The sequence below is a fragment of the Marmota marmota genome, unplaced genomic scaffold (genome assembly GCF_001458135.2).
Source record: "Marmota marmota marmota unplaced genomic scaffold, marMar, whole genome shotgun sequence".
In the NCBI taxonomy this organism is placed as follows: Eukaryota; Metazoa; Chordata; class Mammalia; order Rodentia; family Sciuridae; genus Marmota; species Marmota marmota.
The window spans coordinates 6,246,779-6,261,523 of NW_026000153.1; the positions used below are offsets into that span (position 1 = coordinate 6,246,779).

A 14,745-nucleotide genomic window follows, 5' to 3' on the forward strand; every position below is an offset into this window, starting at 1 on the left:
TTTTGGATTTGTCAGTTTCTCCTTGTAATTCAATTTTTGTTTTATGTTTTTTGAGATCATGTTGCCACATCCATATGAATTAAGTTAATATATCTTTCTGATTTAAAAATCTCACTGTGATTCATCTTTATCACTAATAGTGAGATATATATATATATATATATATATATATATATATATATGGTCTATTTTGGGTTTCTATTGGCTAGCATTTACTAGGTATGTCTCTTTACTTCCTACATTTCTCTTATATTATATTTTGAGTGTGTTTCTTACAAAGATTTTTTAAAGGATCTAAAAATATATATTTGATAAGTTTGAGACATTTATATTATTATTGTGACTAGAAAACTATAAGGATTTTAAAAATACTTTCACTCTGCTTTTTTATTACTTCTTTTTTCTTATTTCCTGCTTTTAATTGGCTTAATCAAATCTAGTTTTTTCCCTTATGTGTTGTTTAAAAATTTATGCATTCTATTTCACTCTTTTTGGGTATACTAAATTTTTTAAAATATGCATAAATGATTTAAAATATCCTTTGGTTTACTAGTAGTTCTTCTAACATCCCCGGTTGTAAGGATCTTGGGAAGCTTTAACTTCCCTCATCCTCTTTAATCTTCACATCATGTTTTTCATTGTTTATAAGTCCCCTAAAATTAGTCATTGTTATTGTTTTATGCAGGATTAGACTAACCCATAGTCACTTTCTTTTTCTTTTTTGCTCACCATTACTTCTTTTTTTTTTCTGTTTCTTTTTTTTTTTCCTTTAATTTTTATTGTTGGTTGTTCAAAACATTACATAGTTCTTGACATATCATATTTCACACTTTGATTCAAGTGGGTTATGAACTCCCATTTTTACCCCATATACAGATTGCAATCACCATTACTTCTTGAATCCTGCTCCTTCTTGGGTTGCATTTGTTCTTCATGGAGCATATCCTATTATGTCTTTGTATGAGGATCCGTGGGTGGAAACTCTTGCCATTTGCCTGAAAATAGCTTTAATTTACCTTTCTCTTGGATGATAATAATCTGGATGTAAAGATTGGACTGCCAAGTGAGCTTTAGTGGGGCATGTTTATAATCCCAGCCCCTTGGGAGGCAGAGGCAGGAGGATCTGGAATTTGAGGCCAATCTTGACAACACGGCAAGACCCTGTCTCAAAATAAATAAATAAAAAGTTTGGTGTGCAATATTCTTCTCTGGGCACTTTGATGAAGTGTTTCCATAATCAGTAACCTCTTCTTGCTGAGGAAAAGTCTGCATTCACCCTAATTGCTGTCCTTTCTCAGGTTTTCCTTGTTTTTTTAGTATTCTGCAGTGTCACCACAATCTATGTAGATTATTTTTCTTTGTCTTATTTGAGACTCATTTAGCTTTTTTCAATCTTCAGGTTCTATGTGTTTTACTAATTCTGGAAAATCTTAACTATTTTTCCCTTTGAATATTGTTTCCCTATCTACCCCAAATTCCACCCTCTCTCAACTTCCCAGGATCATCATTTCTCGGCTTATCTTTTTTCTGCATCTCCAGCATCTTCTACCTCTTATGGTAACCCCCTTGAAAAATCAACATGCCCTAATGTCTTTCACCTAAAAATAAAATATAAAATAAAATCTTCCCTTGACTGCAGAACTCTCCTGAGCAGTCTTCTCTTTGCTGGAAGTCATGGATGGACTTCTTGATGAATTTGCCTGGACTTCTTTCCAGTTCCTTACTGCCCACTTACTCTTCAGTTCCCTTGAATCTGGCTTTTGTCCTCACCAGCCCAAAGACACTGTCGTTGCCAAGGTTGGTGATGACTTCATGTAACTGAATCAACATTGAGTGCTTATCTGATTGGACTTCTTTCCAGCATTTAACATGGTGGCCCCATTCTGTCCCTAAAGCACTCTTCATTTCTTGGCTTCTAAAATACTTTACGTTCTTGGTTTTCACTAAATGTGGAGCACTGAGGATATGGAGTTTTAGCTTGTTTTGTTTTGTTTTTGTTTTCTGCTCCCTATCCCTAATATGCTTTATCCTTTAACATAATTTTAAATATCATCTATATGTCAGGGATAGCCTAAAGTATACCTTTAGGCCTCAGCCCTCCTCTAAGTCATCAAAGCTGTGTGAAATCCTTCTTAACACTAACAATTGGGTATCATGGGAGTCTTTAACCTTAACCTATCTAAAGCTGATTCCTTACCTTCTCTCCAAAGATGGTCTTCCCCATCTCAGCAAAGGGTGTTACCGTCCAACTAGTTCCTAGGCTAAAAGCTAGGAGTCATTCCTGATTCCTCTCTTCCTCAAAGACCACATGCATTCTATGATCAGGCTGTGGAAATTACTTCAAAATATCCCGTCTCTACTGCCAGCCTCCTGATCTCTGCCTCTGCTTTTCTCAGCTAGACTACTACATAGTATCCAAATCTATTCCACCATTAATATCCTCCCTCTATTTTCAAGACAGTGATCAAAATAATCTTTTTAAAAAAATTATCTGTATACTGGCATCCTATAATAATTTCTTATTGTACCTAGATTAAAACCAAATCCATGCTCATGAATAAAGTCTTCAAATCCTGTGTGACTTTTTATTCCTACCTTCAATTTCATCTCAGTTCCTCTCCCTCTCATTCCCTAGGTCCTGGCCATCCTGGCTGTCCACTGCACAATCACACCAAGCTGTTTTGTTCCTGAAAGGCCTCCATACATACCTTCTGCCTAGAATGTTCCCTGTTCCTCTCCCCACAAAACTAGCTCTTCTCTTCTTCCAGGTTTCCTTCCAAAAGAGGCCTCCCTGCCCATCCTGGGTAATATTGGGCCCCTCTTTGCCTCTCTGGCAGTGCCACATCTTTGTTCCCCCATAATCATTTATGTACATTTTTTAGTTATATTTTTATTATATTTAATTGATCTTGCAATCTCAGCAATTTATTAATAACCAACTTTGCTGCCAACTTTCAACAAGACATTTTACTGATGGGTGTTTTTAGTACCAGGTTCAATCTCTGTGGGTCTCTGAGTGAATCATGGCATTTGACCTATGTGAAGTGCTCCCAGGATGAGTTCTCCACATTCCTACAAGGAGTACTCTGTCATGTTCTACTCTTTGTAGAACAAGCCTCCGTTTAAATGAAATACAACTTTGAGAGATTTTTTTCACATTTTTCAGAAAGAAAACAGCATAAATCAATTTACATGTGATTAGCTGAACTACCAAAAGATAACTATAATTTAATTTTATTGCATAGAAACCATGATCATAAGTTGCTTTTTTAAAATTTATTAACTATTTTCTTTGCTGCTTTTACTTCTCTGTGAGTTCCATTAGGAGGGAACCAGGTTTGTTTTCCTCGCCACTTTATGTACACCCTAGTATGTATATTTAGTATGTATGAATGAATGAAGAAGTCATAGGGATGCTGTTTTATCTTAAGCTGTGCTCTGATGAACATCTTCCCAAATTGTGACCATACTTGTAGTCCTGATTTTTTTTTCATTAAAAGCTGTATATAGATCTCCCAGTCTGTTAAAAAAAATAAATAATGTCTTCATTTCTTTTGTTAATTAAGGTTTAAAACTTTCAAAAGCCTTAAAAAAAAATCAGAAACTTTTCATATAAATTTGTATACCTCCAATATACTGCAGTGGTTCTTGGCTTACCATGGCCACATTTGCTCTGCCCTGAAGTTCTTTAGTGCCAGAGAACAACTATTTATTTTATTTTGTTTGGTTTTTGTTTTAACTCATGGCTTAATATATGATCCTGTTACAGGAGGACCTGTACCTGATTAGTCAGAGATAAGACCATCCTTACTTTGTGATATGTGGAATATTTAACAACTGGCTGAGCACCAAACAATGAGAACAGCACTTTGGCCAACCAGGAGGGACTTTCAGCTTACCCACCTGAAAGGCACAGCAGGCCCTGCTGAGTATAGACCTCTGGGGGATGTAATTCCATGGGTCCTATTGGTACCTGTATTTTCAGCCAACTCCTTCACTTTTTTTTAAATGCCTTTTTTTGGAAGTGGCTCAAAGCCTTGGAAACTTTTAATTATCCCATAATCATGTCTTATTTATACCTGGCTGAATACTCTACAGATGGATGGAACAACTTCAGTCAAAGGGCACAGTAATTGAGTTCTGCCTTCCAGAACTTGCTGAGCTAAATGCAGGTTGTAGCCACTGGCTCAGGCTATCTTGGGCTCTACACATAATGCCTTGTTCTGGGTGATGGCATGGCTCTGTAATCTCACTGTTTCTCCACATTCCTTTCTGATTGGGGCATGGTGGATTAGTGGAGGATTTCAAAAATCAAAGCCTATCTCTACTTTCTCCAGATCCATTTGCAACTGTTCCTCACTAGAAAGAAAAGGGCAGTGGAGATGGCTCCTGCTGGGACCGCTGTTTCTTAACTTCACCCATGCATTTAACACAGGAGACTACCGCCTCCAGATACCTGAATTTGTTGACACTTTTCTTCTCTTTGGAACACAGGTCCACACATTCCGAGGCCCACACTGGTGTGAATACTGTGCAAATTTCATGTGGGGGCTCATCGCCCAAGGAGTCCGGTGCTCAGGTAGACATGGAACTTTCTTTCTCCATTTTTCCATCAGGAAATATGCAGCCATGTTGAGTTAGCAGTTCTCCAGAGCTGGAGACTCTGCCTAGATAAACTAAAAAAGTCTGGCTTCCTGGAGGGTTCAAGGCCTCTCTGTACTCAATGGGGAGACTGTTCTTAAGGGTTTGCAAAAATGAAAAGGAATATCTCATGTTTATGCAAGAAAGGAAAAAAAAAAAAAACCCTGACAAGTATACTTCCTTAAGACTTAGGTAGACCTCCCCAATAGACAGTAGTCCTTAAAAGAAAAAAAAAAATTCAATGAAATGTTATAAATAGAAAAGCAATACTTGTTTCCCATCCCATCTTACTATAAAAGACAAGACATAAAAATTATAAAAATACTAGTAAGTATTTGCTACAGGCACCAGGTTAAACATTTTCTATTTATCATGTCAGTTAGCCTCACCACAGACCTTAGGGAAGATGCAATTATCTACCATTAAATGAAAAAGGAAATGGAGTCTTAGAACTCATTCTTAATTGCCTCTGGCCACATGGTGAGTGGTGGAACATTGATTCAAAGGCAGCCAGATTCCAAAGCCCAGTTCAGTATTTTTCTGTCATCAGATCAACAGTGAAACCACTTACCTTAATTTGATATCTCATATTTTCAAAGTAGTTTGAAACCCTGGGTGTTTTTCCACTTGGAATTGGAGGCTGAAAGGGTACCACACACCTTATTAAGATACATGGAACAAAATGGCATATGGTTGCCAAATTAATGTGTGAACTGGGCTTCCTAATTCATCCTGCCATGATTTTTCTGACTATGGGGTTTCCACTAACTTCATGACTGATTTCCTTCTCGCTAGGGTATGATTTTTTAAAACAATTCATATGTGATACTTAAAATCAAATCAACTAATGACACTAGACTAAAGTGATCTTCTTTCCCATATTTCCTATTTTGGTTCTGAGGATCAGGCAACCCCAGTTTTCCCCTTTGCCCATAAAAGGACTTCTCAGCTCCTGGTTTGTAGGTACAGAAGTCATCCCTGTAGACAGTGGGAGGGTTCAAGTGGTTCACATGTATGTTGGAGAATTCTGCGGACCCATAGCAGATCCCTTAGGCAGGTGACAAACTGGAGAGGTGGCCTCTCCAGAAATGTTCAGATACCTGGATGAACACCAAAAATTGCCTTGCCAGGAGTCACAACATAGCTCAGGGTCGAACTGCTGAGCCTGGTGGTAGAATATCTGAATTACTCATTAATTCAGCTTATCCAGCTGATAGCTATGAAAAAAAATGCCCCTCATTGCTGGTATTATCCAATTGCAGCAGGAAATTGGTCCAAAGTCAATATTATGAAAATGAAACTCTGAACTTCACATTAGCTGTGATCAGCAGCTTGTTTTTTTTTTTTTAGTTTTAGTTTTAGATGGACACAATATCTTTATTTTATATTCACGTGGTGCTGAGGATCGAACCCAGTGCCTTGTGTATGCTACATGAGCTCTCTACCACTGAGCCACATCCCCAGCCCGATCAGCAGCTTTTTGGGGGATAAAATGATTTATTTTTATTTATTTTTCTTAATAAAAACACAGTCTCAAACTATATTGTTAGCTCTCTCCATTGGCTATTTTTTGACCTTTTATGTCCACTGAGGATCAGGAAGGCTGAAAACAGCATTAAAGGTTAAAAACAGCCATCACGCCCTCAGTTCTCCTTATTTTAAATATTTTTATTTGTGTACAACCAGAAAAATGAAAAATTGTGCCCCATTTGTGTACTACAAACTGAAATGCATTCTACTGTCCTGTGCAACCAATTAGAATGATTAAATAAAACAAAATAAAATAAATAAATATTTTTAATTACCTGGGCCTTATTTGCAGCACATGAAAATTCTACTAGTTTATAAAAGCTAAATATTTTAATATTTCTTATAAAATATCTTCATTTTAATAAAATGTTAGTATTAAATTCTACATAGTAGACATGAAATTGCTTCAATTCTTAAGATGAAGTTTATAAGAAAATTAGAATTACTATATGATCCTGCAATTCCACACCCTGACTGATACCCAAAACAACTGACAGCCGGATCTTCAAAAGATGTTTGCACATCCATATTTGCAGTAGGGGATGATGGAAGCCACCCAGGTGTCCATTGATGGGTGGATGGATAAACAAAAGGTGACCGGACTTACAAAGAATGGAATTTCATTCATTCTTAAAAAGGAAGGCAAACCTAGCACTCATGGACCCTGAGGGCAAAGGCTAAAGAGACCCAGATGTTGTCTTCCAGGTAGGTAGGGACTCTTATCTCTCCCCACTGTGAGTGAATCAGGGTGTATCCTCAAAAAAAGGAAGAAACTCCTGATGCATTCTACATACAGCATGATGTGTTTAGAGGACAGTGTGCTAGATGAAATAAGGCAATTGTGAAATTATAAATACAGTATGATTCTATTCACATCAGGCCCCTGGAGTAGTCAAGTTTATAGAGTCAGCAAATGGAATGGTGGCTGCCAGGGACTTCCAAGGGGGGACAGGGTATTGTTTGGGAGGCATAGAGTTTTGGTTTTGCAAGATGAAAAAGCCCTGGAGACTGATGGCAGTAATGGTAGCACAGTAAAATACACTTAGAAATGGTTAAAATGGTAAATTTCATGTAATGCAATTTTTACCATAATCTAACAAGAAATTTTAAATGAAATGTAAGACATGGTAAAAATTACTAATGAGGAGCTGGATAGACCTTATATTTTCTATTACTGTAAACACTATTTATTTTATTTGACTTAATATTTACATAATACATACAATGGTCAGACTTAAAGTGTTCAGACAATATGCTGAGCACGTTCTAGTAATTTAATTTGATGCTCCTGATCACCTTAGGAGGCAGATCCCTATTTTCTGAAAGTGGATCCCAACAAGAAAACCAGACTGTTCTATTTAGTCCAGGTAGCCAAAATTTACATTCACTAAATAGATCTATGAAAATATTATTGAATTTTGTTTAAGCTAAGATGGATTCAAACAGGTGACCATAGACAGAGGTCTCAGCAAGAAAACATTACTAAAAAATGACTTAGAAGTTATTACTGATGATTTCAGAGAAGTTAGATCCTCTGAAATCCTGGCTATGGTTAAGTGTTTTTTTTATAAAACATGTGACTATAATATTTATTACTCTGGGGCATGGTGGATTAGTGGAGGACTTCGAAAATCAAAGCCTATCTCTACTTTCTCCAGAAAGTATGTGTATATGTGTGTGTGTGTTTTGTATATAAAAATGTTATTCTTTATAATTAGGAAAAACAAGACTTTGATTCAACCACAAGTCAACTGTGAACAACTTTGGCATTAAATTTTTATTTTCCAGAAAGTAGTCTATGTGCCTCTTTACTGTCAGAGAACTTCTGTCAGTGGATACCAACTGCTAACAAGGCTTTTAATGTGTTCATTGAACTTAAAAGCACCTTTGCAGCTTGGGATCTTGATAAGAGCTTTATAAATAATTACTCTAATCATCATATTTCATGGCATTGCTATAAACGCTCAGGTAGTGCCCCTGGTGTGCAGTTAGACACTGTTTCCACACACAGGTGTCAGAATAAGGCAGGTAGCAGGGGAAGTGGCCTCCCCAACCTGCCCAGCAGGGAGGCAGGGATTGGGAGGGAACTCTGGGCAAAGATCCAGGAAAGGCAAAGAAAGTTTCAATGGTAATGGGTGCCCCAAACCAAAGACAGTAACTCTGTCTTCCACAATAGGAGCATCCAGGACTTAAGGAAACAACCCAGCATAAGTCCTGGTGCCCTTTATGAGCCATTACCAGCTTTGAAAACCCAAAACTCAAAAGCCCAATGTGAACCCAGAGTCCAAGTCCAGAGAGGAAAAATGTACATAAGCGGCCTAATTACCTAAACTATCTCAACAAGATGTTCTCTTCTTATGGTCCAGCAACAGAGAAATCTTTTTTTTTTTTTTTTTAAAGAGAGAGAGGGAGAGAGAGAGAGAGAGAGAGAGAGAGAGAGAGAGAGAAAGAGAGAGAGAGAAAATTTTTTTAATATTTATTTCTTTTAGTTATTGGCAGACACAACATCTTTGTTTGTATGTGGTGCTGCGGATCGAACCCAGGCCGCACGCATGCCAGGCGAGTGTGCTATCGCTTGAGCCACATCCCCAGCCCCCAGAGAAATCTTAATGAGAAAAATGCAGAGTTTTTATCAGAGTTTTGTGAGTTAAGATGAATCTCATACTTCCTCTTCTAGTAGAGACTCTCACTTCTAAGTGAGATGGATGTTGCAGAGGAATACCCTGTCTCAAAATAAAAAATAAAAAGGACTGGGGATGTAGCTCAGTGGTAAAGCACCCTCGGTTCAATCCCTAATACCAAATAAAAAGGAAAGATGAAAGGAAGGAAGGAAAGGAGAGAGGGAAGGAAAGATAGGGAAAGGAGGAAGAGATAGATCTTAATATCCACTGACAGAAGTTCTCTGACAGTAAAGAGGCACATAGACTACTTTCTGGGTGTGGATGTTACTATTTGGGGCAGTGTATAATTTGTGCTGGGCATTGACAAAAGGACCTACCAAGACTAATGTGGCTTCTTCGTTTTTAGACTGTGGATTGAATGTGCACAAGCAGTGTTCCAAGCATGTGCCCAATGACTGCCAACCTGATCTCAAGAGGATCAAGAAAGTGTACTGTTGTGACCTCACTACACTCGTAAAGGCTCACAACACACAGAGGCCCATGGTGGTTGACATATGCATTCGGGAAATTGAAGCAAGAGGTTTGGAAAATACTTTTTTATGATAATACAGTGATTATATCTTTGCAGTTTATTTTCCTGTTGTCAGGGAAACAGACTCACTCTACTATCATTTTTGGGAAAATGAACTAACTGCACACATAAACACATACACATAGAGGATAAAATAATTCCTACCAACTCTCTCAATTTCCATTTCCCCAAGCCATGCATGTATGCCTTCAATAAATGTTTACTAAGCATCTACTATGTGCTAGAGATTAAGGATCTGAAAGTCTCCATTCTTGACTTCAAGAAATTCATATTCCAGTGTGGAGAATCAGAAGGGCAAATACCTATTGTGGGTGTCCATATTTAAAGCACCATGGGGTCACAAAGGATGATGTTTTCATCATATTTGAGGATAATTAAGAAAGGTTATGGCAGGGAGAGTTTTGAAATAGATCTTAAAGCTGGGCATGATGGCATATGCCTGTAATCCCAGCAGTTTAGGAGGCTGAGGATCACAAGTTCCTGGATCACAAGTTCAAAGCCAGCCTCAGCAACTTAGTGAAACCCTGTCTCAAAATAAAAAATAAAAAGGACTGGGGATGTAGCTCAGTGGTAAAGCACCCTCGGTTCAATCCCTAATACCAAATAAAAAGGAAAGATGAAAGGAAGGAAGGAAAGGAGAGAGGGAAGGAAAGATAGGGAAAGGAGGAAGAGATAGATCTTAAAATGTTCTTCTATTAAGTAATACAGAAATTATTGATCAACACATACATCCACTACCATATAAAAATTCACTTCTAATATTGATTCTGTTTATTTCAAAGAAAAGATTTCAAAGATTATAAAGATCTATGTAATGAAAAATCAAGTTGACAAGAAAAATAGTAACATTCCCCCCCCAAAAAAAAAGTTATTTATATTATGGTAGAATGATCTTTCCTTTATTTTTGCTTCCTTTGGCCACTATTCAGTATCAAATATTCAGGACATAATGGACCAGGTTTGATAGGGGAGATTTTGTGTTGCTGAATATAATTTGCATAATTGACCCGTGATTGTATTATATTCCGCTACATTGGTATCCATTATTGTGTCCAAATTGCCTTAATATATTCTACAGGTTTCTATTCATTGGACAATGAGCCTATTCTTTCCAAAACAAAGCAGGACACTGTAGCTTGTTATCTCAAGCCTTTTAAAGATAGGAAATGATCCTGCTTCTCCTAAGGATGAAAGCTATAGTCCTTCTGAAAACTGGCTCATTTAATCTCAGATTGTGAGAAATGCCTCCTTCCTTTTCACCACTGTGGCTGTTAGAATTCAATGAATGCTTTGGGATCTGGTGAAGGTGTCCTTGCAAGGGCTGACTAGCCCAGGAGAGGAGAGGCACCCCAACTCTGGCTGAGACAAGTGGCCCTGGGTCCTACTGTGTGAAAGGTACTGCAAGTTTGGGGTCAGAGGCTGCATGCAGTCACAGCAAAGGACAGGAACTTGGCTTTATTGGAGAAGCTGGAATCCTGCTACAGTAATCCTTCTCCGAGTAACTTTAGGGATCCAAAGTTCCTGTCGTGATTGACATTCAGGGAAGAAAGACCTTGGGGAGAATAGCACTAAGTCTACCCAGTGCAATAGAAAGAGTGGCCCAGATTGGAAATTTATTCCAAGAGACTACACAGGGATTGGAGCTGCAGATGATAGAAGCCTTCAGGTACAAGCTGAATCCAGCAGTCATCTAGAAGAAATTCACATGACACCTTCCCACCTGCATGACCACCACTGCCCACATGACCCTGAGCAAGCCACTTGTGAGTAGAATCAATTACACTTTATAAGGTGGTTGTGAGGATTACATGAGTTGATACATATAACAGATCTAGTGTAGTGCCCAACATACAGGACCCGTGTTACTTCTTGTCACCTTCTCCCAGAATGACCAACCTCTAACTCCACCTCTCAATCTGCCTGTCTGACCCTATTAGCCCAGGTGTTTCAGTGCTGTCAAGAGATCCTGAATAATAGCATCTTCAACAAGACAGATATCTGTTTACCTCTCCAGGAGCAATCCAGGCATTTGGCCGTGGTCTAGGTCTAGTCAGGCAGCTCCCTGGGGGCTGCGACCCAGGCCCTGCACCTGTTGCTCTGTCCTGCTTGAGCATTGCCCTTGTCTTCTCCCCTTAGTTGGCTGCCAGTGTCTCATCTGCATTCTAACCAACAGGAAGGGGGAAAGGACAATCTCTTTCCCTTTAAGGTCACAACGCAGAGGCTGTACGCATCGCTTCTGCTCTCTCTGCATTGGCCAGAATTTAATGGACATTGCAGTGGATATTTAAAAAAAAAAAAAAAGGTTCCATCACAACAGAGAGATGGGAGAGCAAATATGAAAAGGACAGCCGGCAGCCTCTGCCATTCTGACAAACTCCAACCCCTCCTTCATGACTTCCTTCAAAGATGAGCTCCTCAGCGAGGCCTGCCCACATTCATCTCCTGTCAACCTGCAGGATTAGTTGCCCAGCTCCGAGGCAGCACCTGTTCCAACATTATTGAGATAAGTTTTCCTGTGCCATCTAGAATAGGATGGCACCCCGGTTTCATTCATCTTGTGGGTTAACTCCAGTTGATGAGCAGTGGCAACTGTTGCTGAAACAAAAGAGCTGAGATTAACTGAGAGGAGAGGAGAAAGGCCAGTATTTATGCTACATAGTGTTTTTTGTTTCTGATGCAAAGCTAATACAGATTCTTTCATATGGTATATAGAATATAAAAAAATGTTTACCAAATTAACAAAAAACAGGAGCCTATATGCTAGTAATCAAGAGTTTGACAGCCAGGCACTGTGGCACATGCCTGTAATCCCAGCAGTTTGGGAGGCTGAGGCAGGAGGATTATAAATTCAAAGCCAGCATCTGTAACTTAGTGAGGCCCTAAGCAACTCAGCAAGATCTTATCTCTAAATAAAATATAAAAAATGGCTGGGTATGTGGCTCAGTGATTAAGTACTCCTGGCTTCAATCCCTATTACCAAAAGGGAAAAAAAAAAGTGTTTGACAAAAGTATATTGCAAGAAGTATACTGCAATGGAAGCTATTTGTTTGCTTATTTTTTCCTATAGTTATAGTTTTGACAGCAGTTAACTTTTGGCATATGAATTCTAAAACCTGGACCTCTATTCTTTAATTAATTTATTTATTTTAAGATACTGGGTATTGAACTCAGGTTCACTAGACCACTGAGCCACATCCTGAACCCTATTTTGTATTTTATTAGAGACAGGGTCTCACTGAGTTGCTTAGGGCCTCATTAAGGTGTTGAGGCTGGCTTTGAACTCGCGATTCTCTTACCTCAGCCTTCCAAACCACTGGGATTACAGGCAAGCGCCACTGTGCCTGGCTCTGGTCCTCTATTTTTTCTGATACTTTTGATCTGATACATCACCCACTGTGTATATATGAGCAGCCTGCATTTAGAACCTATCTTAACAAATCAATAAACTTGAGGAGTGGAAAACAAGTCTCTTTGACCTAAATACATAGTGATAAAGTTCCAAAACCAGTAAATGGAATTTTATTTTCCTACATCTGTTTGTATGATCAGTTACCTGAAGGCATAACAATGAAATCAATCATGCTTAGTTATTTAACATATCATCTTACGATTACACATAAAAAAGTCATAAAATTTTAATATCTCCAATAGAATCAGAATAATATGCATTACACACACATAAATATGTATGTGTATCCAGCACTGTGCCACAGACAGCATAACCCATGGAAGAGGACAGGGTTTCGGCCAGATTGCTTCCCTTGTGAAATGGGTGTCCAGCAATCTGATGAACAAAGGAAGTAGGAGACTATGGTTAATGAGAACCTTAAATTTGGGGGTTGCTTTGTAAATCCAGGCAGGAAGAAGGCCAGATCTCCATTGAGATCCCCAACCTAACAAGCAAAGGGACACAGACTTACATGGAAATGGGACAGGCAAGTCCAAGTTCTGACTCAACAGTGTGTGCCATAGAAGATCATTAATAATATTTGTTCATTTACTCATAGCACATAGTGTACATTTAAAATTAATCTTTTTTTAAGATATTTTGAGACACTGAGATTAAAGTGTGTGTCTCTCTCCCCCTCCCTTTCCCTCCCTCTCCCTCTCTCACCCTCCCTTCCCCCACTTCCCTCCCTCTGTCCCTCCCTCTGTCCCTCCCTCCCTGCACCCCACAGGATTAAAGTCAGAAGGCCTTTACAGAGTGTCTGGGTTCACTGAACACATTGAAGATGTCAAGATGGCCTTTGACAGAGGTGAGTTTGTGCTCTCTTGAATGCCATCTGACTTAGCTCAGTACTCCTCTGATGGAACCAGACTCATTCATAGTAGGAATTGAGCTTCAGAACTACTGAGTATTATTCTTCAGGAAGCTGAGCAATGATGCTTTAAAAATATCCCAGTTCTCTCTCTCTGGGGGAAGTGTTTCCTTAGAAACTGTGGACAGGTGACCATATGAGGAGGAAGTGAGTTTAACCATTTGAAAGCCAGCCAGTCCACATGGCCCTGGAGCACTCCTCTGCATGCCCATCTTTTTTCTCTTCTCTCAAAACTCCACAAAAGGGAGCATACGGATGAGAGTCACCAGCGCTGAAGGAGGGGAAGCCAGGGGAAGTTTAGGAGGTACCTCCTCTGTTATTTATGATTACAGCATACAGTTCCCAGTGCCTATCATCTCTTAGGTCAGACATAGGCCAACCTGGAGAACTTGTTAAAAATACAGACCACCAGGGCCCACCTTGAGGACTCATGCTGAAATCTGGATGAGCCCAAGTATCTAGATTTTTAATATACAATCCACATAATTCTAGTACAGCCAGTCTGGGCCTGGGGTGCCTACTGGATAGAGTGTGGTCCACAAGGTCTTCCATGATGTGGCCTCCCTATCTGCTCAGGCCAATCTCCAGTTCCTCCTCCATAATGGACCTTACATGCCAGCCTCCCTGAAGGACACTTTACATGCCATCACAGAGAAGCACCCAAGTTCACATGTTCTGTCTATCTGGAATGTGTGCATGTTTGTCTGGCAAACACCTGTGAATCATGAGTCAAGTCTTCTGTTGTTCACGAAGCCTCTCTGGCCACCCCACGCTGACCTGAGAGCTCTGTTTCTGTCCCCTGCATCACTGTGTGCTCATATGTCTCCAGGGAACATCCCTTCTTCTTGTAACTGACAAGTTGTGAGTTCTCTCTAGCTGGAACTATTCGAAGGGAGCATCTCTTTTCTTTGATTCACCAGAGCCTAACTGTGTTTGCCCCATGCTAGATTCTCAATAAATGTTTGCCAATATGTAAATGATGGGATCAATATGGTATATATGGCAGGAAGAAGGTTTTACTATTGTCTCTACATCCAAGAAC

At 39.2% G+C, this 14,745-nt stretch overlaps 1 protein-coding gene across 2 annotated transcripts in view; it reads left to right on the forward strand.

Moving 5' to 3' along the window:
- Positions 1-14,745, forward strand: part of Chn2 (chimerin 2) — a 301,879-nt gene that overhangs the window by 279,229 nt on the left and 7,905 nt on the right. For both annotated transcript variants that reach the window (XM_048786398.1, XM_015490179.2), the window contains 3 exons: positions 4,495-4,579; positions 9,199-9,372; positions 13,563-13,640. In XM_048786398.1, the coding sequence (XP_048642355.1) occupies positions 4,495-4,579; positions 9,199-9,372; positions 13,563-13,640 (337 nt within the window). The remainder of the gene's footprint in view (positions 1-4,494; positions 4,580-9,198; positions 9,373-13,562; positions 13,641-14,745) is intronic.